Consider the following 22,636-nt stretch of genomic DNA (forward strand, 5'->3'; position numbering starts at 1 on the left):
TTGGTCTTGTCTCGGTCTCGATACACTCTGGTCTTGGTCATGACTTGATCTCTGTTTAGGTGGTCTTGACTGAAACACTGGTGCCCTCTATAAATTTAAAAACATGTCTTAATGAGTTCCTTTATAGTAGAGAAAATGTGATGCAGTACCCTATAAGGTGCCCTTACAATGGTCTAAATTTGACTTCCCTTGCCCTTAATTCCAATGGAAAAGGGTTCTGTTATGAAGTGCCCTTTATGCTGCCCCTACATGTGTCCTAAATGGTGTCCTTTCCAAAGAAGATGATTAAATGCTGTGTCCAACAGTCTCCCTACAATGTGCCCACTAGGGCATGCTTTCCCAAAGTGAGGCTGTGACAACACTTGGGGTGTCGTCCCATTCCCATTGTTACACTGGTGAGAGCTCATGTCTTGCAGTAGCAGCCCTTTACATTTTTCATCCTTTGCCCTTCAAACAGCCACAGTCTGCCACTGTCCAAGCCCCATCTGGACCTGTGGAGGCAGACTATGTTAATTGGAAATCTGGAAATATGGGGCAGCTGTCCATACACTGTCAGCCAGAATAGTAATAATTGGATTTGGATTAAATATGCACGCGTAATATAATAATTATATATTCTTAGTCACGCTGAGCAATTTTAAATGACTGTTGTGCCAAGCAAAGTGTGCTACAGTTTGGGTCAACTTCTGATCTGAAAGTCTATGCTGGATCTGTGCAATAATACGTATTTCAGTGAATCCCCATTTTAGTCATGTTTATCTTTCCCTTTTATTTTAAAGCTCAGCATTTAGCCTATCAGTTAATAAATGTGTGTGGCAAAGCTATTTTGAAGTAATTTATTAATTTTGTTCAAGATGTGAAGACAAAAACATTATTAGCCCACATCAAGTCCAAACATTGTTCTCCTGCAGTGTCTTGAATTTATACATAACCTCCAAATACAATTTTCAATAGGTGCTACATTCTTTTTTTGGCTATTATTTTCAACCTCCTGTTGAGAATATCGGCCAGTGATTACCGTATTTTTCGGAAAATAAGCCGCATTTTCTATAGATCGCACCCCACCAGAATGGGAGCTTTGTGTTTTTAAATCTGACTATAAACCGCACTGGAATATATGCCGCACTTGATACAACAATGAACAATGATACCAAGCAATGCATGAGTATAGGCAGTACAGCATGCCGTTGTGTAACACACTTCGGAAACTAAAGTAAGTGCGTAATGTATGTTTTCTATTGCCCGGGAATTAACTTATATTTACCTTTTAGACGCGTGAGTTCTAAATATTTCCGAGGGTCCCCAAAGCGCAAGTTATTTTTCCAAAACGGTAGCTAGCTAGCTTTAGTTAGCTTCTGGGCTAAGTTAGCTAGCATAATACTCGTAGCAATGCTACTACCATGCTAGCAGACATCCCAACCTGCAAAAACAAATTCCAGGGAGGTGGCTTTCCGGCTACGCATATATGCGACGTTACGCTGTGAGACCTGCATTCGAACGATCACATATGTGCGACGCTACTCCTTAACGGGTTAAATAGCATTCACGAAAAAAAGTGTTTCTACTGTTGTTTTGTTATAAAAACGTTCTATAAGCCGCTTCAAAATATAAACCGCACCACCACAAGGACAAATTTTAATCGGGTTATAAACCGCGGTTTTATTTCAGAAAAAAGTGGTACTGTCTGAATGGTTTCAGACAGCTCATCAAATTACGATAATTATCAGTAGGCCTAAATGCATTAGTTATGTTAAGTAGATTTGGTAGGCCTACAATTTGCGAATTTAAACAGTCAACAATGTTTTGCCAGATTGTCTACATTGCCCGTTAATTGCGGCAGTATTGCAATTTTTCGGAAAACATTTTTATTTAATTTTTTATCCAGTTACGCTGCTGAAAATAACACCACTCTGCGTTTTGCAACATAACTCTTATTTTTGACAATCGCCTGATCTGGGCTTATCCTTATTCACCGGACAATAACATTGCAGATTGTTAAAACTATCCAAGATCCAGGTGGAAGATACGTTATCGTCCGATGCAATCCTATCAATGACATGGAAAGTATTTATGGTCCCAATGAGGATAACCCCAACTTCTTCAGGAATATCTTTCTTGATTTATCAACAGTGAGCGGATTGTTTATTTTAGAAGGGAACTTCAATTGTGTTTTAAATCCAACAATAGATCGTTCAACGGGCTGTGACACGAGTAAAACTCAAACTAGAGAAGTACTGAAACAGTTTATAGCGGACCTTAATCTAGTTGATTTCTGGAGGTAACGGAATCCTGATAAAAATAATTACTCCTGTTATTCAAGTACATATAAATCACATTCCCACATCGATTATTTCATTATTTACAGGGAACTCTTACCCAGGGTTAGCGAATATTGATATAATGGTATCGTGATAAGTGACCATGTTGCTGTATCACTCCAAATCCATCTTGACAAAATTATCCATAGCCCACCTAATTGGAGATTCCAGACGAGATGGCTACAAGACCAAACTTTTGTTGACAATATTGACTCAAAAAATGACAGGTTCTTTGCGCTTAACACTAATGAAACTAGTCCTTGTATCAGATGTGAAGCATTTAAGGCGTTCATCAGGGGAGAAATTATTAGTTATACACCAGCTATAAGACGAAACATTATAAAATGGAAATGAAACGTTAGAAAATGACCTGTATACAAAAGATGATAATTTAAAACAAAAGGAATTGCTGATATTGACAACTAAATATAATAAAATGTCCATGGATGAAAGCGCCAAAAGTTTAATGTGGTTGAAACAAGCCTACCATGAAGGCTGGAAAACCTATAGTCTGGAGAATCAAAAAACAGCAAACTGACCGTGCAATAAATAGTATTAGACATCACAAGGGAATTTAACAATAGACCCTCTATAAATCAATACCTGCTTCAAATACCTTTATGAATCCTTGCATAGATCAGAATGCAAGCAAGATGCGCAGGAAACATTCTTGACCAGCTTCAGTTTGTCATTATCTGACGACATAAAACATTTATTATATAGGGATATAACAGCCAAGGAGTTGTCAAAAGCAATCCAAAATATGAATAGTGGTAAGGCACCTGGGCCCGATGGATTGCCTATATAATTTGATAAAACATTTAAAACTAGATCAGTAGAGCCCACTTCTAAATGTGTATAATAAATGCTTCCAGGAAGGAACTCTTCCACCCACCATGAGACTAGCTATGATAACCCTCATCCAAAAACCAGGCAAGCCATCCACAGAGAGATTGTCATTTAGGCCAATCAGTCTGATGTGTAGTGACACTAAAATACTTTGTAAAATGCTAGCAAGAAGATTGGATCCACACCTCCCTAAACTTATACATAACGACCAGAATGGGTTTGTACGAAATTGTCAAGGTTTCCATAACATTAGAAGAGTCCTTAATGTATTACATGAAAAAGCTGGTGGTAAGGATACAGCATTACTATCATTAGACGCCCAACAGGCATTTGACAGAATAGAATGGCACTACCTTTTATAATTGCTGCCACGATTGTACTTTGAGTGGGATTTCTTAGATGGATTAATGTTCTCTACACAAACCCAGTAGCGGAGATTCTGACCAACAGTATTGTCTCAAAACTATTCAACTTACAGCGTTCAACCCGACAAGGCTGTCCACTATCACCGATGCTATCCACTTTAGCTATTGAACCTTTCGCTATGACTGTTAGAGCCCATCACGGCCTCACAGGCATCCAGATAGGTGAGCAAGAACATAAGATACAGGGTTTCCCGCATAAAATGTTAGTTAAGGTGGTAGGGTGGGGGTTTGCTACTAAAAGGTTTTCCTCAAATGCGTTCTGCAGAGAAGGGCGGCATGTGTTGATTTGGCGGCTACCTTAACTGCAAAGTGCTGCGAAGAACCCTGAGATATCTTTGTATGCAGATGATGTCATCCTTTTTCTGACCAGACTTATGGACAGTATTCCAATTCTAACCTCATTAATTCAACTATTTGGAAAGTTCTCTGGATATAAAATACATTTCTCTAAATCATCACTGTTATTTCTGAACGATAATGAATGTCTGAGAACAACTATAAAGACAGTGTTTGCAAAAAATGGTTTACGTATTTAGGGGTTAAAATTACACCTGAAATTGAAACTAGTGTAGCTTAAAAATATGACCTGCAAACAGAAAGAATATCAGAAACATTAAACTGCTGGACAGTAATGCCAATCTCAATGATCGGCCGTATTAATATAATAAAAATGGATATACTGCCAAAATTCCTGTACCTTTTTCAATCGATCCCACTTCCCAAGTGTTTTTTTAAATAAAATTAACAACATTCTTGCTAGATTCATTTGGAACAATAAAAAAGCTAGGCTACGATTTAAGTTGCTTTACTTGCCATATGAGAGGTGTGACCTGCGTCTTCCTAATCTGCGGTGGTATTACTGGTCTGCTCAATTACACTCTGCCTCATTTTATTTTGGCTCAGATATTCTTCCAGCTTGGGTAAATATTGAGCAATATTTATTGGGAAAGCATGCCCTAGTGGGCACATTGTAGGGAGACCGTTGGGCATAGCATTTAATCATCTTCTTTGGAAAGGACACCATTTAGGACACATGTAGGGGCAGCATAAAGGGCACTTCATAACAGAACCCTTTTCCATTGGAATTAAGGGCACAGGAAGTCAAATTTAGACCATTGTAAGGGCACCTTATAGGGTACTGCATCACATTTTCTCTACTATAAAGGAACTCATTAAGACATGTTTTAAAATGTATACAACTGCATCAGAAATACCCCTCAAGCTGTATCTATATTCAGCAGATTTTAAACATTGAGAAAAAAGACAAAGAATCCTTTTCTCAACAATGTAATTTACATTTGGTATCGTGTACACCAACATATTGGGGAAATCCCTACTTTATCTTGTTTTTCTCCAATATGGGGGAACACTGATTTTGCACCAGGTAGAGGTGATGGTGGTTTTAAGCTTTGGGCAACCAAAGGTGTGCAATGTGTAGGGAACCTATACAGAAATGGTGAACTACTTACCTTCGAGAAAATATGTAAGGAGTACAGTTTCAAATATTTACTACTGAAACATTTATATCGGCAAAACATAAGGACCTAATGTCTGAGCCACCTTTGACACATTTTGAAAACTTAATCGATACAAATCTGACTAAAAGGGGTCTAGTCTCTTTGTTTTATGGGACTTTAGTATCTCATGAAAAGGATCATCCAAAGACAGGTTAGAAAGATGGAAAGATGATATTGGAGAGGATATACTTGAGGATGACATGGCATGCTTAAAGGCACAGCAAAATACGATTAATACAAGATTGAAACTGCTCCGATAAAAATGGCTAATGCAAACTTATATCACCCCAGTAAAGTGGAATAAAATCTGTCCTAATATTCCGGATAATACAATCATAGTACATAGTACAATCATTTTGAAAGAGTGTGGTGGGGGCCATTTCCCAGATGGTGGGTAGGAATGTTCCCCTAAATGCGAAACTTTGTATCATGGGTATATGCCCTGGAAATTTGGTTGTCAATTCTACACAATCAGTACTGATTGATTTTGGACTCATCCAAACTCGAAGACTTATCGCTCTCTTCTGGAGAAATATACAATTTCCCTCTGTAAAGTTATGGTTGAAGGAGATTGCAACATACCTTGCATTGGAAAGACTTGCATATATTGTTAGAGGGAAGAGAAAACAGTTTGATAAAGTATGGAAACCTTTTTTGGAGGATGAGAATGTTGCATTAACTTGAATATCATCACTACTGCTGCCCTTTCTTTCTTATTGTTTTGTTTTATTTGTGTTATTTTATAATTTTTTCGTCTTTTGATTGTCTTGTTATATAGTACACATTTGCTACTGTTGTGGTCATTGGTATTTGTGTACTTTCTTTGTGTGGAAAAAGCCAATAAAGTATTGGTAAAAACTAAAAAATGTCCTATGTATGATACTTATCCTGGAACCTAAAACATGTATATAGCCTCACTTGGTAATGGTATCAAATGTATTCACATCTCACTTAATCTCTTCATGCCTTGCCAATGCCAAAGTCATAACTGACTTTGTAGTACATTGTTTAATTTAGCAAGACTACAGTAACTTCTTAACCATTGTTTTTGGTAGCAATATGTTATTGCTAGCTAGCATGACATCTCTCAGTACTAACAACGTTAAATGTACTAGACTACTGCTGCCATTCGATTGTGATAAGATTTAAAAAAAGATTAAACATGGTGCAATTTAACTTATTACCTTTGAAGTGTTGTCATACAGCTGTTTCTCAATGACGCGGCTGTTTTGTTTGGAACTTTTCTGCGGCTATATTGGAAAAATTCTCAAAAGTCTCATTGAAGGCAATGGAGTTGACACAACTCCTTCTCTCTATGGCTCTGTGCTGTGGTTTACAAAGGAGGAGGAGCCAGTACGAGAACATGGACAACGACATCGCCCAGGGAGAGGATGACCCCCACGCAGATGAGGAGGAAGGTGAGGGACGGAGAGAAAGATCCTCACACCTCCTGTGTACTGTTCCAACTTTAGACTCCTAAAAAGGCTACTGTGTGTGTGTGTGTTCAATCGTGCAGAGAAGGACACACCTTTGCAACCTGAGGAGGGAGATGAGAAGCATGATGAAGAGGGGCACCGAGTACCAGTACATCAGGAGGTTAGATTATTCATTCATCTATCCATCCAAACCCTTACTCATCTATCCATCCAAACCCTTACTCATCCATCCAGGGCACTACACTGCGACCGAAATGTTCGCATTTGCGTCCTTTTGACATGCCATTGCGACCGTAATTTTTAATGGGTCGCAAATGTATCACTGATTGTAATGTGTATTTTAAGAACACGTTTTAAAACGTGCTCTGAGCATTCAACAGATAAAGTTGGCTTCAGCCCCGCGACCCCCCCTGCCCCCCTCCCGGAAGGGTGTAGCCTAACGTTGATAAAAAAAAATAACCACCTCTCGTCAAAACGCACGCAGCAATCGCATATAGGCTACTCAAATCTGACGTGTTAAAATGAAGCGGACAATTCGCCATGTCAAACGGATGTGAGTGAGAATGATACGAACATATGAATTTCGACACCAGTGGCTTGAAGAATACCAGTGGTCATAGGTGCCATCACCAGCGTATTACTATTGCAAAACCTTTTAGCCAGCGAAAGGCGCAAGGTGTAGCCTATTGAAAAGTCTAATGTTTTCGTATCGCTTCAGATTCCTCACTACATAAAATGTGGTTGTAATACAGTTTACTTAAGTCTTCTAAATTAAACTAGAGAGGATACAATTTCTGGGGAAATTGTAGGGTGTGCTTGCTTGCGTCGGTTGCACAGGGGTCTGTATATTTTATATAAAAATGCATCGGGCCTACTTATTATTTATAAAGATTACATAGATTTAAAAGCATCTTTTTTTTTGCTGCTCATTTACAACTCAAAATACGAGTGAAGTGTAGAATGAAATATGATGTCTTCTCATTTCCCCTGCAAGAGGCAGCTGACAGGCTGAATCAAAACGAATACATTTGGCAGACCGGTGTACAAATGGACCTAATCTCTATGACTTAAACGTCCTTTTAAGTTGTCCCTTCTCGTGATATTTTCAGGCATTTAGACTACTCATATTGCATTCATTCATTAATAAAGAACCCCCTTTGAAGATTATTCTACGACTTTACCGGCAGAAGATAGAATCGCGATTCAAACAGTACCATCTGCTAACTGAAAATATGCCCCCAAAAACGTAAATAAGCTTGACATTTATTTAGTGGAAAATAGCTCATTCATAAAAAGCTCACTGGTAGCGATCATTGTCAGTAACAACTCAAAATGCGATATAGCCCTGTGTGGAGAAGCTGCCCCGGTAAATTCTACTACTACAGTACAGTACTAGACTACTGCTGTGTTCGTCTTGATAGCGATTGCGTTGGTTGAATTCGATTAAACGTTCCGTTGTACGGTTTAGGCTGAAATTAATTATTTTCATGAACAGATTGACAAAGTTTAGGCTGTGGCAATGAAGTTCAGGTTAGTAGTCAGATAGTTTCCCTACTGAAAGACTTTTGAGTAAGGGGAGTGCCGAACATGTTCTGTTGCCGTTTGACTTAAACAGCTGAGGAGTTGTTGTTAGCTACTCACACTAGTGTCTCGGGTACAGTAGGCTACAGCGTTGCAGTGAGCTACACTGGTTTGAAACCACAGGTAATGGTAATTTCACCAACAAATCGTTTACTAATGTCAGAATAAATCCTACAACGAAAATGTATATGTGAGGAATGTTTATTTTAACGATTGAAAACAGATACATCATAGACCACTGTAGTATGTGTTGCCCGGGCAACACAGGCTAATGTCATGATGCTAATATGTCAGTGAAATAGTAGCCTACTGTTTCCGAAAGTAGATGTACTTCCTTAATAATATCAGCTTATATTGTACATTACACATCACAATTGTGTGTCATATCACAAAGTAAAATGAGTAAATATTTATCACCCTGGCCTCTTTGCTTGTGGCGTTTCTGCAGCTGCCTTGCAGTAAAGCTATAGTTAGCCTAGCTATCCCCCAAGTTAACAGATGCGAAACGAATGTTCTGCCAAAGGTAGTCACGCGTGTTTTCGTGACATTATTGCAGACCGGTGTAAAAATTGACCTAATCTCTATGATTTAAACGTCATTTTAAGTTTTTCTCTTCTCATGATATTTTCAGGCATTTAGCCTACTCATATTGCATTCATTCATGAATAAACAACCCCTTTGAAGATTATTCTACGACGTTACCCGGCAGTAGAAGATGGAATCGCAATTCAAACGGTACCATCTGCTAACTGAAAATATGCCCCCCAAAACGTAAATAAGCTTGACATTTATTTAGTGGAAAATTGCTCATTCATAAAAAGCTCACTGGTAGCGATCATTGTCAGTAACAACGCAAAATGCGATATAGCCCTGTGTTGAGAAGCTGCCCCGGTAAATTGTACTACTACGGTACAGTACTAGACTACTGCTGTGTTCGTCTTGGTTGCGATTGCGTTGGTTGAATTGGATTTAACGTTCCGTTGTACGGTTTAGGCTGAAATTAATTATTTTCATGAACAGATTGACAACGTTTAGGCTGTGGCAATGCAGTTCAGGTTAGTAGTTAGATAGACTTTTGATTTAAGTAAGGGGAGTGCCGAACATTTTCTGTCGCCGTTTGACTTCCTAAACAGCTGTGTACTGTAGCTAGATGTTTTTGTAGTGTGTCTCGCGTAAGCTACAGTGTTGCAGTGAGCTACACTGGTTTGAAACCACAGGTAATGGTAATTTCACCAACAAATCGTTTTCTAATGTCAGAATAAATCCTACAACGAAAATGTATATGTGAGGAATGTTTATTTTAACGATTGAAAACAGATAACGCTACATCATAGACCACTGTAGTATGTGTTGCCCGGGAAACACAGGCTAATGTCATGATGCTAATACTTCAGTGAAATAGTAGACTACTGTTTCCGAAAGTAGATGTACTTCCTTAATAATATCAGCTTATATTGTACATTACACATCACAATTGTGTGTCATATCACAAAGTAAAATGAGTAAATAGTTATCACCCTGGCCTCTTTTCTTGTGGCGTTTCTGCAGCTGCCTTGCAGTAAAGCTATAGTTAGCCTAGCTATCCCCCAAGTTAACAGATGTGAAACGAATGTTCTGGCAAAGGTAGTCACGCGTGTTTTCGTGACGTTAGTGACGCAGTGACGTTAGTAACGTCAGTGACTGTGGCTAGCAAATTAGCCACCGTTAGCTTCACTTTTCGCCACAAAAACTTAACTTACGCTTAAACCATGCAACGGAACGTAAATTCCAAAGAAGCAACTCAATCGCTACCAAGACGAAACTTTTGACACCTATGTTGTCTATGTAGGCCAAGTATTTACTGAGTTTTAGGGGGGCAAAAATAAAAAATAAAAATAATAATAATAATATATATGTGAGAGAACAAAGGTTGTGCTCTCGCCGAAGGCTTGAGCACACCCAATAAACCTCATAAGGTCTGCGAAAAAGTATTATTGCCATGGCAATACTGGCAGTACTGGCGGCAATGGTTAAGGTACCAAGACGGAGGAATGCGCACTGTGTGTACTGTAAATTTTGTGGGCCTTCAATTGCAGGACTGTCCAAATTTGTAACAGCGTCAAAACAATTCAAACACGAAACATTGAAGCTTCACAATGACAGTATGAAGCACGCAGAGACAGGTAGGGCCTACATATCCCGTAACGCTGCAGCACTCCCGACCATAGGCGTTAATCCCGGGGGGGACGGGGAACATGACCCCCCCCCATCCTGGGAAAAATATGATTTGTCCCCCCCAATAAATCACTGTAAACATAAGAACATTTAAATAATATTAATAATATACATTTAACATTACAATGTAGGCTATGTGTTACAGCAGTAATGTTGGTGTCCCCTTCAGGAATTGCTCTTGAAAAAATGTCATATAATACTACTGTATTTTCTAGTGCAGTAAATCTATCCCAATCAATGTTAAAGAAAACAAGAAGGCATGTGGTTTAAAAGATGGCAAATAATTAAAGGTCCCATGGCATGCTGTTTTTGGATGCTTTTATATAGGCTTTAGTGGTCCCCTAATACTGTATCTGAAGTCTCTTTTCCGAAATTCAGCCTTGGTGCAGAATTACAGCCACTACGAGCAGTCCTACAATGAGCTTTCCTTAGGACGTGCCATTTCTCTGTCTGTAGCTTTAAATGCTATGAGGAGGAGAGAGGTGGAGCTAGACGTTGTAAACATTAGGGGCTTAGCCCAAACCTTGGACCTAGTTTGATGTGAGTGTACATTGGGAATTCAAGTAATGCCACCGTGAAGAGCGTGCAAGTACATTTTTGTTGCATTAATTTGAGCGCTAGTTTTTGGAGCTTTATGTAATATAAACATTATGTTGGACTGTAATATTTGCCGAATTTAGTTAACTATGAATATTATTATATTTAACTTGAATGTATCAGTTTTGGACACATTTGTGCAGAGAATTATGATACAAAGGCCCGATCCCAATGTCCCCTCCCTAAGCCCTGAACCCTCACATACTTACTTAACATCACCTAGTAAGGGATTGAGTGCAAGAGGCTGCAAGGGCTCAAAATAGTATGGGACAACACTTTGCAAAATAGTAATGTTGTTGGATCAAATCAGATAAAAGCATATTTGGAATTTATCATCAAAGGACAACATACACACAGTTATAGCTATATTAACCACCAAGCTTTGTGTTTAAAGGGGTCAGTGACTGGGTTTTGGGGGTATTTCACACTGTTCCTTAAGGTCTCCTAATAGGGTATGTAACATTGGTTGGGCTTAAAATGGCCCGGGTGCTGTTCTATGTCCCCGATGTATTCTGTGAAATAGCCCCAGAATGAAACGATAGGTTTTGTCCTTTCATATTCCATAAAATATATAGATGAGGTGCGTGCTGATTGGTTGGTTTACAACGAGTGAAGCTGCGGAGCAAAGACAAAACACGGCCAACAGCACTCACTGAAACATCGAAGGTGGAGACTTTAAATAAAAACGTACAAATAAATCTATTGTGTCTACACAACATTGTTTTCAACAGATTGACTAGATATCATTTGAAATGATAACGTTAGTTTACATTTACATTTATTCATTTAGCAGACGCTTTTATCCAAAGCGACTTCCAAGAGAGAGCTTTACAAAGTGCATAGGTCACTGATCATAACAACAAGATAGCCACAAAACATTGCGAGTAGCCAAAACATGAAGCACACATTGTGACCAACCAAAATAAGTGCCAAAGGGAAGAACCATAAGAGCATGTAGTTAAACAAGTTACAATTAAACAACATGAACCGCTATAAGTGCAAGTGTACCTGTGGGAAAAAAAGCAAGCAATAATAATAAAAACAATATATCACAGCGAGTACAACAAATTTAAGTCAGTTACCATTAACCACAAGAGCAACAAGTCTCTAAGCAAGAGTCATAGTTGTTTCCACTTCTGTTGTCCAAGCAAACGGGGTCGACTTAGGTGGGTAACGTTAACACTACAGCTTAGCAAACAAACTATTGTGATTCAACTCAGCTTCAGTTAGCTCTAGCTATCTTGCTGAAAAATAGATCTGGAGAAACGTGCATCTTGAATTGTAGATTTACATGACAACACAGGTTATTTATTTGAATGAAACACTGTCATGAACATGAAATAACGTTAGCCCCATAGCCAATAAACTAAATCATCACACTACCAATGCTAGATACAGGCAGGATACGTTAGCATTGCTAATAACTGTTAGCGACAACATCATACTACAGCTTGCGGTTGTGATGAACATAAGGTTCTCTCACTCTGAAAAATGTCAGCGTTCCCTGTACAGCCTGGAACACTGCATTTACGATGGTCCATTTTCAATATCCTTTAAAAAAAAACTTCCAAACTTTCTCCTTTGTAATTCCCGTTGAAGTACACAGAGCAGCTCAACTAGTGTCTGAGATCCTGGGCCAGAACACCAAAGGGCTGGTGTAATGTTTAAGGTTTACAACATTAGCATGATGTTACGACAGTGACGTATTGTGTTATGACTGCCGTCATAGGTTGCATATAGAACGTTGGCACTAAGACCGCGAAGGTTAGTTAGTTACCAATAGTCAACGGCAGTATTGCATGAGATCTGCTAAGCATATAATCACAGTAAAGTACTGTAATAAACCTTGCCTCCGCTATGGAGCGTAGATAGTCAATGCAGGCTAGTGCGAGTACACCGCTGGACATAGGAGAGGGAACACTCAAGATACAAAAAGGTTACTTTATTTGAATTCATAGAAGAGAGCATTGAGCCAGGCACACAGATCTTCCGGCAGTAGTCAGAGCCCCGCACATAGAAACCCCCCACTGGGCCAACCAAGGTGTCTGTCACTTGGACAGCCCCTCTAATTTAAACACTCCCATGGGGCACGGCAAACGTGTCTCACCCTACACACCCACGCTACAATCCCCTTAGGGCACGGCAAGCAATGGCCACATGGTGCTATCACACCCACACTTCACCGCAACGTCACGCGTGTCTCAAGACCGCTGGTGGGGTCTCTCTACTGTACGGGAGCGCAGTTGCCTCCCGCGGTACACCTAAATGGTCTGCGAACGCCGCCACCCCCGATTGCGTACTGTGTATTTCTATTTCCGCGATATCCACCACAACGGCTCCCAGACCAACACACCACCCTATCAATCTTCTCCCTTTTATATCTCTCTTGACACTCCCTTCAACAGGTGCAGCCACTTGCCTAATTGTCAGCGCAGCGCTTGACCGCTCCCCTAACTACCCCCGTCATTCACTACAGTACGGTAATGATTCAACCAACGTCTGTTCATTTCAAACACAAAACGAGAACATCACATTGGCGACGAGGATAAAGACACAGAACCGAGAAAAGTTGTTGCACTCACAAGAAAATTAAAAGAGGAAAGAATAGTGGACTTGGCTCAAGGCGCAAGGACTCGGGAGTAACGAGTCCTCTCAAAGAGTGATTCGTTCATTTTCTTGTGGCCGCGCATTGGGACTGTTGCATAGGCTCGTCCAAGTAAACAGAAAGGATTCGTTCATTTCCCGACTCGGTCTTTCTACGAGTCTTTCTCGGTCCTCAGCACACTGAAACCATGCCCACAGCTTAGCCCAGCTAATATAAAGATATTTCCGTATGGCAACACTAAACCACTGCCCATAACTGGTGCATTCACATGTAGCACAGAGACAGGCAAGAGAAAAACCATGGCAGAATTCTATGTAATGAAGGGTGATAGCTGCTCTCTGCTAGGCTACAACACAGCTAAAGAGCTAAGCCTCATCAAGATCGTCAACACTGTATCTGCTCCAACAAGCCAAACAGTAGCAGATGAGCTAGTACAGAAATACCCAGTGCTGTTTGAAGGCATTGGCATGCTGAAAGACTTTCAAGTAAAGCTTCACATTAACACTGACATCCAGCAACATAGGCGTGTGCCCTTTCACATCCAACAGAAGGTCGAAGAGGAGCTGAAACGGCTTGAGGATGACAACGTCATCGAAACGATCACAGGCCCTACGCCATGGGTCTCCCCCATCGTGACGCCACCCAAGCCGACGGATCCGGGCAAGGTTAGAGTCTGTGTCGACATGAGACAGGCCAACACTGCCATTCAACGTGAACGCCACATCACTCCCACCATGGACGACGTGATCCACGAATTGAATGGAGCTACAGTCTTCTCCAAGCTCGACCTGACTGCCGGTTACCATCAGCTAGAACTCCACCCAGACAGCAGGTACATCACAACATTCACCACACACCTTGGTTTGAGACGCTACAAGCGCCTGAACTTTGGGATCTCTTCAGCGGCGGAGGTGTTCCAGAATGCGATCTGCCAGACTCTGCAAGGCATCAGAGGAGTGAAGAATCTTAGTGATGACATAATCGTGTATGGTAAAACACATAAAGACCATGACGACAGCCTCAGAGCTGTGTTCCAGAGACTGAAAGACAGAGGGCTCACACTCAACAGAAAGAAGTGCAAGTTCAATAAGGCCAAACTTGAATTCTTTGGATTCATTTTCTCAGCTGGTGGTATCTCAGCTGACCCTAAAAAAGTTGCTGCCATTCAGCAGGCCAGTGATCCACAAGACCCTACTGAAGTCAGGAGTCTGCTTGGCATGGCGAACTACTGTGCTCGTTTTATCAAAGACTTTGCTTCCATCTCTGCACCGCTACGTGAGCTGACCAAGAAAGACACACCGTGGCACTGGAACCCTGAGCACGCCAGAGCACTACAGACGATCAAAGACAGCCTGACCAGCAACACGGTAATGTCATACTCCAGACACAGAGCTTGTGGTAGATGCTAGTCCAGTCGGCCTAGGCGCCATTCTCTACCAATAGAACAGAGAAGGGGAGAGGCACACCATAGCATACGCCAGCCGTGCTCTCAGCGACGTAGAAAGACGCTACTCAAACTGAAAGAGAAGCACTGGCCATTGTGTGGGGTTGTGAACACTTTCACCTATACCTGTACGGCAACCCTTTCATCCTTGTCACTGACCACAAAGCCCTAGAGATTATATGGAACAACCCGCGTTAAAAACCACCTGCTAGGATCGAGAGATGGGGACTGAGACTACAGCCTTACACAACTTCAAGGTAGAATACAGGAAAGGCGCAGACAAACCTGCTGACTACATCTCCCGTCACCCAATCCCGATACAGACAAGTGACAGCTCGAGAGCGGTGAAAGTAGCAGAGGAATATGTCAACTTTGTGGCTGAATATGCCACACCCAAAGCCATGACTCTCACTGAGATATAAGAAGAAACACTAAAAGACCCAATCCTGCAAGAAGTTGGTACCCATATCAGAAACAACACGTGGCACAGAATCACAGGCGACACACAACATGCTACAACACTGAAAATTACAGACAGATTAGTGAGGAGCTCACCGTGTCCAACACTGATGACATCATCCTGCGAGGTACAAGAATTGTCATCCCTGCATCCCTTTAGCACAGAGTGCTACAGCTAGCCCATGAAGGACACCAGGGCATTGTCAAGACTAAGACATTGCTCAGGTTAAAGGTCTGGTTTCCCAACATAGACCAGAAAGCAGAACTAACTGTCAAGGACTGTTTAGCATGTCAAGCCAACACACCTACTACACAGTCAGAACCTCTGAAAATGTCAGAGTTGCTAGAAGCCCCCTGGCAGAACACTAGTGCAGATTTCTATGACCCACTTCCGATGGGAGAGTATCTATTGGTAATCATAGACGAATACTCCCGCTACCCAGTTGTTGAAAGTGTGAGATCTGTCTCAGCCAACACAGTCATTCCAGTCCTTGATAAAGTGTTCTCAGTTTTTGGAATTCCCAGAGTCCTGAAAACAGACAACGGGCCCCCTTTTAACAGTGAACAGTTTTCCAAATTTGCAGGCCATCTATGTTTTCACCACTGGAAAATAACACCTCTCTGGCCTCAAGCAAATGCATCAGCAGAACGCTTTATGCGTACACTTGGAAAAGCAATCCGTGTGGCAGAAACACAGAGCACCCCATGGAAACAGAGACTCAATACGTTTCTCCGTGAGTACCGTGCCACGCCACACAGCACCACAGAAGTGTCACCTGCAGAACTGTTGTTCCATCGCAAGATCCACATAAAGATCCCGCTAATCACCACAACCTGCGAGGACTACACTGATCACACCATCAGAGAGCGAGACACGACTGCAAAAGCAAAGATGAAGTCCCACTCAGATGCGCGCCGGCGGGCTAAGCCAAGCACACTCACCCCTGGTGACAAGGTACTCTACCGACAACCCAAGCACAACAAACTCAGCACCCCATTCAACAACAAGCCATACGTTGTGTCAGAGGTCAAAGGCTCCATGATCACAGCGACCAAAGATGGTCACTCCATAACAAGGAATTTGCTCACAGATCCTGATGAGGAGAATGAGGACACTGTTGTTGTGACACCGAGGTATCCCTCTCGAGTCAATCGCTAGCGTCCATCTTACCTTAATGACTATGAGACGGTTAAAGAATGTCTACATTGAATCCAGCAACAGATTAATCTGAATGTTTCTGAACGACTGTTCTGTCCAACAGATTGATCAGAATTATGTTTATACTTTGTACTGCTGAGTTATGAATGACAAGTGATATTGTTATTGCAGTTAACAAGTGAATCAGTTACACATGTCCAATGTGATGGATCTGGTTGTACAAAAAAAAAGAAGAAAAGAGTGATGTAATGTTTAAGGTTTACAACATTAGCATGATGTTACGACAGTGACATATTGTGTTACGACTGCCGTCATAGGTTACATATAGAACGTTGGCACTAAGCCCGCGGAGGTTAGTTAGAGTTACCAATAGTCAACGGCTGTATGCATGAGATCTGCTAAGCGTATAATCACAGTAAAGTACAGTAATGATTCAACCAACGTCTGTTCATTTCAAACACAAAACGAGAACATCACAGCTGGTATGTATGTAAATGTTGGGGCGTGATAAAGATGATGCTATATTTGTGACGTCACAAATTCAGCTTTTTCGAAATCGATCGTTTTACAGCTGCAGTTTCAAGTTGTGAGATTTAGATAGGAAAGAGGTGTCAGTGAGCTTTGAGGTTCACTGTATGTCCATTTTACCCACCGAACTGTCGTTATTCAACTACATTATGACAAGCTAAAATCGGTTTTGCAATCAATGACCCCTTTAAACTTACATGTTAACTTTTATTTGTAACTATGTTTTTGTTAGGGTTAGTTGCTCCTTCCATGCTTGTTTGTTTACTGTTCTTCTTTCTTGTCTTATGAGGCGGGTTTGCTGGGATTTTTTTCTCGCTTCCAGGCTTTTTCTGGTAACCCTCGTTTTTCACGTCACAACGCTGTGATTTGTGGGCAATTCACTTTGCTAAAGACTGCAAAAATGCGGACTAACAAAAAGGGTGCATAAAGGGCTCAAAATATCTGCGAAAGAGCCCTCGCACACTTGCCGATTTGACAGTGAGACAGCCCTAAATCCTCGCAGACGTACATTACATTTACATTTAGTCATTTAGCAGACGCTCTTATCCAGAGCGACTTACGGTAAGTACAGGGACATTCCCCCCGAGGCAAGTAGGGTGAAGTGCCCTGCCCAAGGACACAACATCATTTGCACAGCCGGGAATCGAACCGGTAACCTTCAGATTACTAGCCCAACTCCCTAACCGCTCAGCCACCTAACTCCTGACACCTGACATACGCCTGGAACACACTCAACTGGCTGTGAAGCGCCCGGAAGCGCCGCAAAGTGCCACGATCGGCTACGAATGGCGCAAGGCTTTTCACAACAGATGCCCATTTCTCCTCGCCGGTCACAAAGCCTTTCACCTCCTCTGAGCTTTCCTTTCTCATTTGGTTTGTGATGTAGCCTATGGGTTTCAGTGTCTCCTCTGCTGAAGTGTAGGCCTATGCCAGCTCGTGTTTAACTGACTAATATGTTGACTTGACAATCAACGCAATCATCAATCTGGGTTTTGTATTTTAAAATGTTTACATTTTGAGAATTGATCGGATATCGTTTTTATCGGGGTAAACCACATGGTTGGCCGTTTGTTACCAGCGTAGTGCAGTTGGGTGTTAAGTGATAGGCTATAGCCTACAACTAATGTAGTAAAATCTTAATATCATGTTTTTTTATTTACATTTTACATTTAGTCATTTAGCAGACGCTCTTATCCAGAGCGACTTACAGTAAGTACAGGGACATTCCCCCCGAGGCAAGTAGGGTGAAGTGCCTTGCCCAAGGACACAACGTCATTTGACTCTGCCGGGAATCGAACTGGCAACCTTCAGATTACTAGCCCGACTCCCTCACCGCTCAGCCACCTGACTCCCCTTTATTCAAATATATCAAATAATATGATGTATTTTAATCATCCTACAGCCAATTTTGCAAGCGTCTCTCTGTCGCTTGCAAAATTCGCCACGGCGAGAGAGAGAGAGAGAGCGAGAGAGGAGATTTTACAACGATTAAAATATTTAATCGCGTTAATGTCATAGTTAACTCACGATAAATCGCAATTAATCGCACATTTTTATCTATTCTAAATGTCCATTGATTTCTTTTTGTCCCATTATTTTTGAACATTTTGATGCTCTTATCAACATGGAAAAGTGGATCGGATTGCTTAGTGCAAATGTTTTTTGTTATTTTTAATTGCCATCGCCTAGCTTTGATGAGGGGGCGGAAAATTCACATCAGCTGTGTGCTTGGCCATCAAGTGGTATTTCAGACTGGACGTGCTGCGATGATAGCTCAGTTCACAACGACAAAACACACAGATCACTTTGGTCTTGTCAGTGGAACCATTTGGCAACTTTTTAATGTTAAAATGTTCCATTTAGAATTTTGTTGGCATCCATTTCGGCGTCTCGCGCTCGCCATCCATTCAAAACGTAACTTTAGCCTACTACCAGAGAATGTCTAATATCCGTAAACGGGCTCTGCTACTACTCTTTAGCCGGCTCGCAAGACCAAACAAGTGTGTGCGGCGTACCTGTTGTTTTGTTTCCGGTCTAGCTAGTGATGAAGAAAGTGTTTTGTCCGTCTCTTCATAAACGGAGTGACTAAGTTCAGTTGAGTTCTGGATTTTAATACGTATTTATCAATCTGCAGATTGGGAGAGAAAACCAGTCTTCTGACCATAAATGACAACACAACACCAAGCTTAGGTCTCAACCAGGTCTCTCTCCGCTCCGAAAGCCGGAGGACCATCTTTTATAGGGCACAAGAATGTAAACATAGATTGTGACAGTCAGGCAGGAATGACGTTACAACAGTCTTAGAGAAAAAGATTCACTGCTCCCAACACATAACAACTCTCACACTAGAGAGTTCATAGTTGGAGCTCTCCTTGTAGTCATGACAAGGACCGTTTAGCCAGTACTTTCTCCTGACCCCGAACATCTATTAACCTGACACATAGACACAATATACTGTTATTAATAGCAATCTTACATGATAAACGTACTAACTAGTATCCAATGACTAGTTCTATTGATTAGTGATTAATGTAAGCACACAGGAAATCCCAATTTCTTCCACACTAGATCCGGTGTGGTGTTGTAGTTTTTCTAACGTCAGTAGTTGCTGCAACAGCATGTGAAAAAAACGACAAAGTTTGCTTGGCCAAAAAGAACGTTAATAGCGCGATAAAAAAATTGATGCCGTTAAGATGGGTTTGCGTTAACACCATTAATAACGTGTTAAACTGACAGCACTATTAATAATCAATAAATAAATGTATTGTAAACACTGCTTACTAATCGATCCATCCAAACCATTACTCATCCATCTATTCATCCATCCAAACCCCTTTCTTTGTGGCTCCCTGGGCGAACTCAGCCTCCGGCGCCCCCCATCCCCCCATAAGCCAAAACCTAGGAGCTAGTCTACGTTTGATGTGAGCTTAGATATGGAATTCCAAAGGTAATGAGAGCACGCGTAGCATTGTAATATAAACATGATGTCATGAAAATGACACATTTTTACCTGAAATATTTGGGGCTTTAGAGAGAACATTCGGGGCTCAAGCCCCAGAAAAGCAGAACATTATTTTGCAGAAAATAATTCAACTATATATCTGTGAAAGTATGTATTCCCAGTATTATTAATAAATTATGGTTAATTTGGTAGCATTTTGTAGTGTGACAGATTTTACTATATGCATACTGTACAAAGTTAGAGGTGCACTATTTCATAGATTCCCCTGCTCGCCCCTCGGGCTTCCAGTAGGGAGACTGATCATGCAAATGTCATTGTTCAGATTTTTCAGCCCTATGTCCCCCCCCCCCCCTGCAAGATGCCACACTGGGCGGCTGCCCATGTCGCCCATAGCCAAGTCCGCCCCTGCTCATCCATCAATCCATCCAAACCCTTCCTCATCTATCCATCCATCTATCTAAACCCTTACTCATCCATTCATCCAGACTCATACTCATCCATCCATCCAAACCTTCACTCATTCATCCAAATACTTACTCATACATCCATCTATCTCTCCTTACACACACACACACTCTTCCAACCCCCAGTGACAATTCCCAAAGCCATGGTCTCCCACTGATCTCCCCTCCCCGTCACTGTCTCCCTCCCTCCTGTGCTGCAGGGGGCAGTAGAGGGGGAGGTGGACCCCGAGGACGACCCTAACAACCAGGGGGAGGATGAATTTGAGGAGGCAGAGGAGCAGCAGCCACAGCACAGAGCAGGGGAGGAGGAGGAGGAAGTGGGGGATCTGCCCAAACAAACAGACACACACCACAACCAGCCTGCTGTAGATGAGGAACTGGTGGTGTGGGAGGAGGGAAAAAGTCAAAAGAAAGTTGGGGTCAGTTGAAGAGAAGAGTGGGGAGTTAAGTGAAGAGAGATATTTGGAGCGGAAAAGGGTTCGGTTGGAAGGAAGAACACAAGGATTAAGTAGTGGTAGGAAGTGGTAACGTACGTGTGTGTGTTGCAGATGGCGGTTAACCCAGACCAGCAAGAAGATACTCTGGATGAGCAGGAGGAGGGCGAGGACGAGGTGCGCGCACAGACACACACACACACACAGAATTATTTGATGCTGATCGATACCCTAATATCTGCCCATAGGTGCTGGAGGATCTGGCTGGTGCTCAGAAGAGAGAAGACGAGGTAGAGGAGGAAGAGGAGGAAGGAGACCCCTACAATGAAGAGAACCTTGAACAGGTGTGCGGGCACACATGCGCACGCTTGTTGTCCCTGTAACTGTAGCCTGTTTGGCATGTCCCAGCAGTTGAATGCAGGAATCAGGTGTCGCACCTATGAGAGTGTCTGTTTACCTGTGGGCTTTATTCACCACTCCTATGGGTACTGGAGAGAGGAGAGAAAGATGGGGAGAGAGAGTGGTGGAGGGAGAGAGAGTGGTGGAGGGAGAGAGAGCACTCTAAACACTGCTCAATGTTCTGCCACTGTTACATTTAGTCATTTAGCAGACGCTCTTATCCAGAGCGACTTACAGTGCTACAGGGACATTCCCCCGAGGCAAGTAGGGTGAAGTGCCTTGCCCAAGGACACAACGTCATTTGGCAGAGCCGGGAATCGAACCGGTAACCTTCAGATTACTAGCCCGACTCCCTAACCGCTCAGCTACCTGACTCGCCACTGTTCTTTAACGTTGCACACATTATTCATTCTATGAAGGTTCCACCTTTAGGTTCCCCAGCAACACTCAGAGCAGGGCTTCAACCCAGGATTTTTTCAATTGGTTTGTTCCGAGCAGAGGTTTTATTCAGGTTTTACCTTAAAATGATCGTTCCAGTTAGAACCAAATGAATGAATGCACTGTGTGATATGACAGTATGTATCTTTCGGATGCTATAAATATGGATTTTGTGGCAGGTAGGATGCCCCTATGGAAGTTTAAGATGATAAAGGGTCCTGTACAGTAGCCCAGTGTGCAATAAAATTGATAAAGTCCCTTCTAGCGTGCCCTACCAGTGGGAGTAGTGGAGTGCCTCCAATCGCTCGTATTTAATATTGATGTCCCTGCCTAAGCTGATATCAAACCTACGTCCCTGAACTGTACATATAGCGGGTTAAGCAACGGACCATTGAATTGTGAATTGTATTGCACACTTCTTGTACGCAGCAAGTAAAAAAAATTAAGAGTTGTTGTAATTAGGCCTGTGCCCCAGTACAGCTTTATGTCTAGCAACGACCCTGTATCCCACCCAATGCAGCTGGTTCCCTTTATTTATTTTTTTGCCCCTGCTCCTCAGATGGCTTGAGTCTGCCACTGCTCCTGTGGTTGCAGAAGAGACCACACCACATTCCACTTTCACAATATCACTGCCTGCCGCCGTTAAGTTGAAGTCTATCCCAGGGCTCTACGCTAACCTTTTGTTGCAGGAGCATATGTGCCTCCAAGTGAAAAAGTTTAGGGGCACAGACCAAAATTTAGGGGCACATCAGTTTCTGTTTATTTTTTATATTGCATCATTATTAGACTATTGAATGAATTACACAA

General features: G+C 41.9%; 1 protein-coding gene across 3 annotated transcripts in view; it reads left to right on the plus strand.

Moving 5' to 3' along the window:
* golim4a (golgi integral membrane protein 4a) overlaps positions 1-22,636 on the plus strand; it is a 57,811-nt gene that overhangs the window by 27,580 nt on the left and 7,595 nt on the right. For 2 of the 3 annotated variants that reach the window (XM_067246219.1, XM_067246220.1), the window contains exons 11-15: positions 6,451-6,527; positions 6,626-6,705; positions 20,759-20,977; positions 21,107-21,169; positions 21,241-21,336. In XM_067246219.1, the coding sequence (XP_067102320.1) occupies positions 6,451-6,527; positions 6,626-6,705; positions 20,759-20,977; positions 21,107-21,169; positions 21,241-21,336 (535 nt within the window). The remainder of the gene's footprint in view (positions 1-6,450; positions 6,528-6,625; positions 6,706-20,758; positions 20,978-21,106; positions 21,170-21,240; positions 21,337-22,636) is intronic. The other variant, XM_067246221.1, reaches the window with a different exon arrangement.

This window comes from Osmerus mordax, chromosome 11, assembly GCF_038355195.1.
Source record: "Osmerus mordax isolate fOsmMor3 chromosome 11, fOsmMor3.pri, whole genome shotgun sequence".
NCBI lineage: Eukaryota > Metazoa > Chordata > Actinopteri > Osmeriformes > Osmeridae > Osmerus > Osmerus mordax.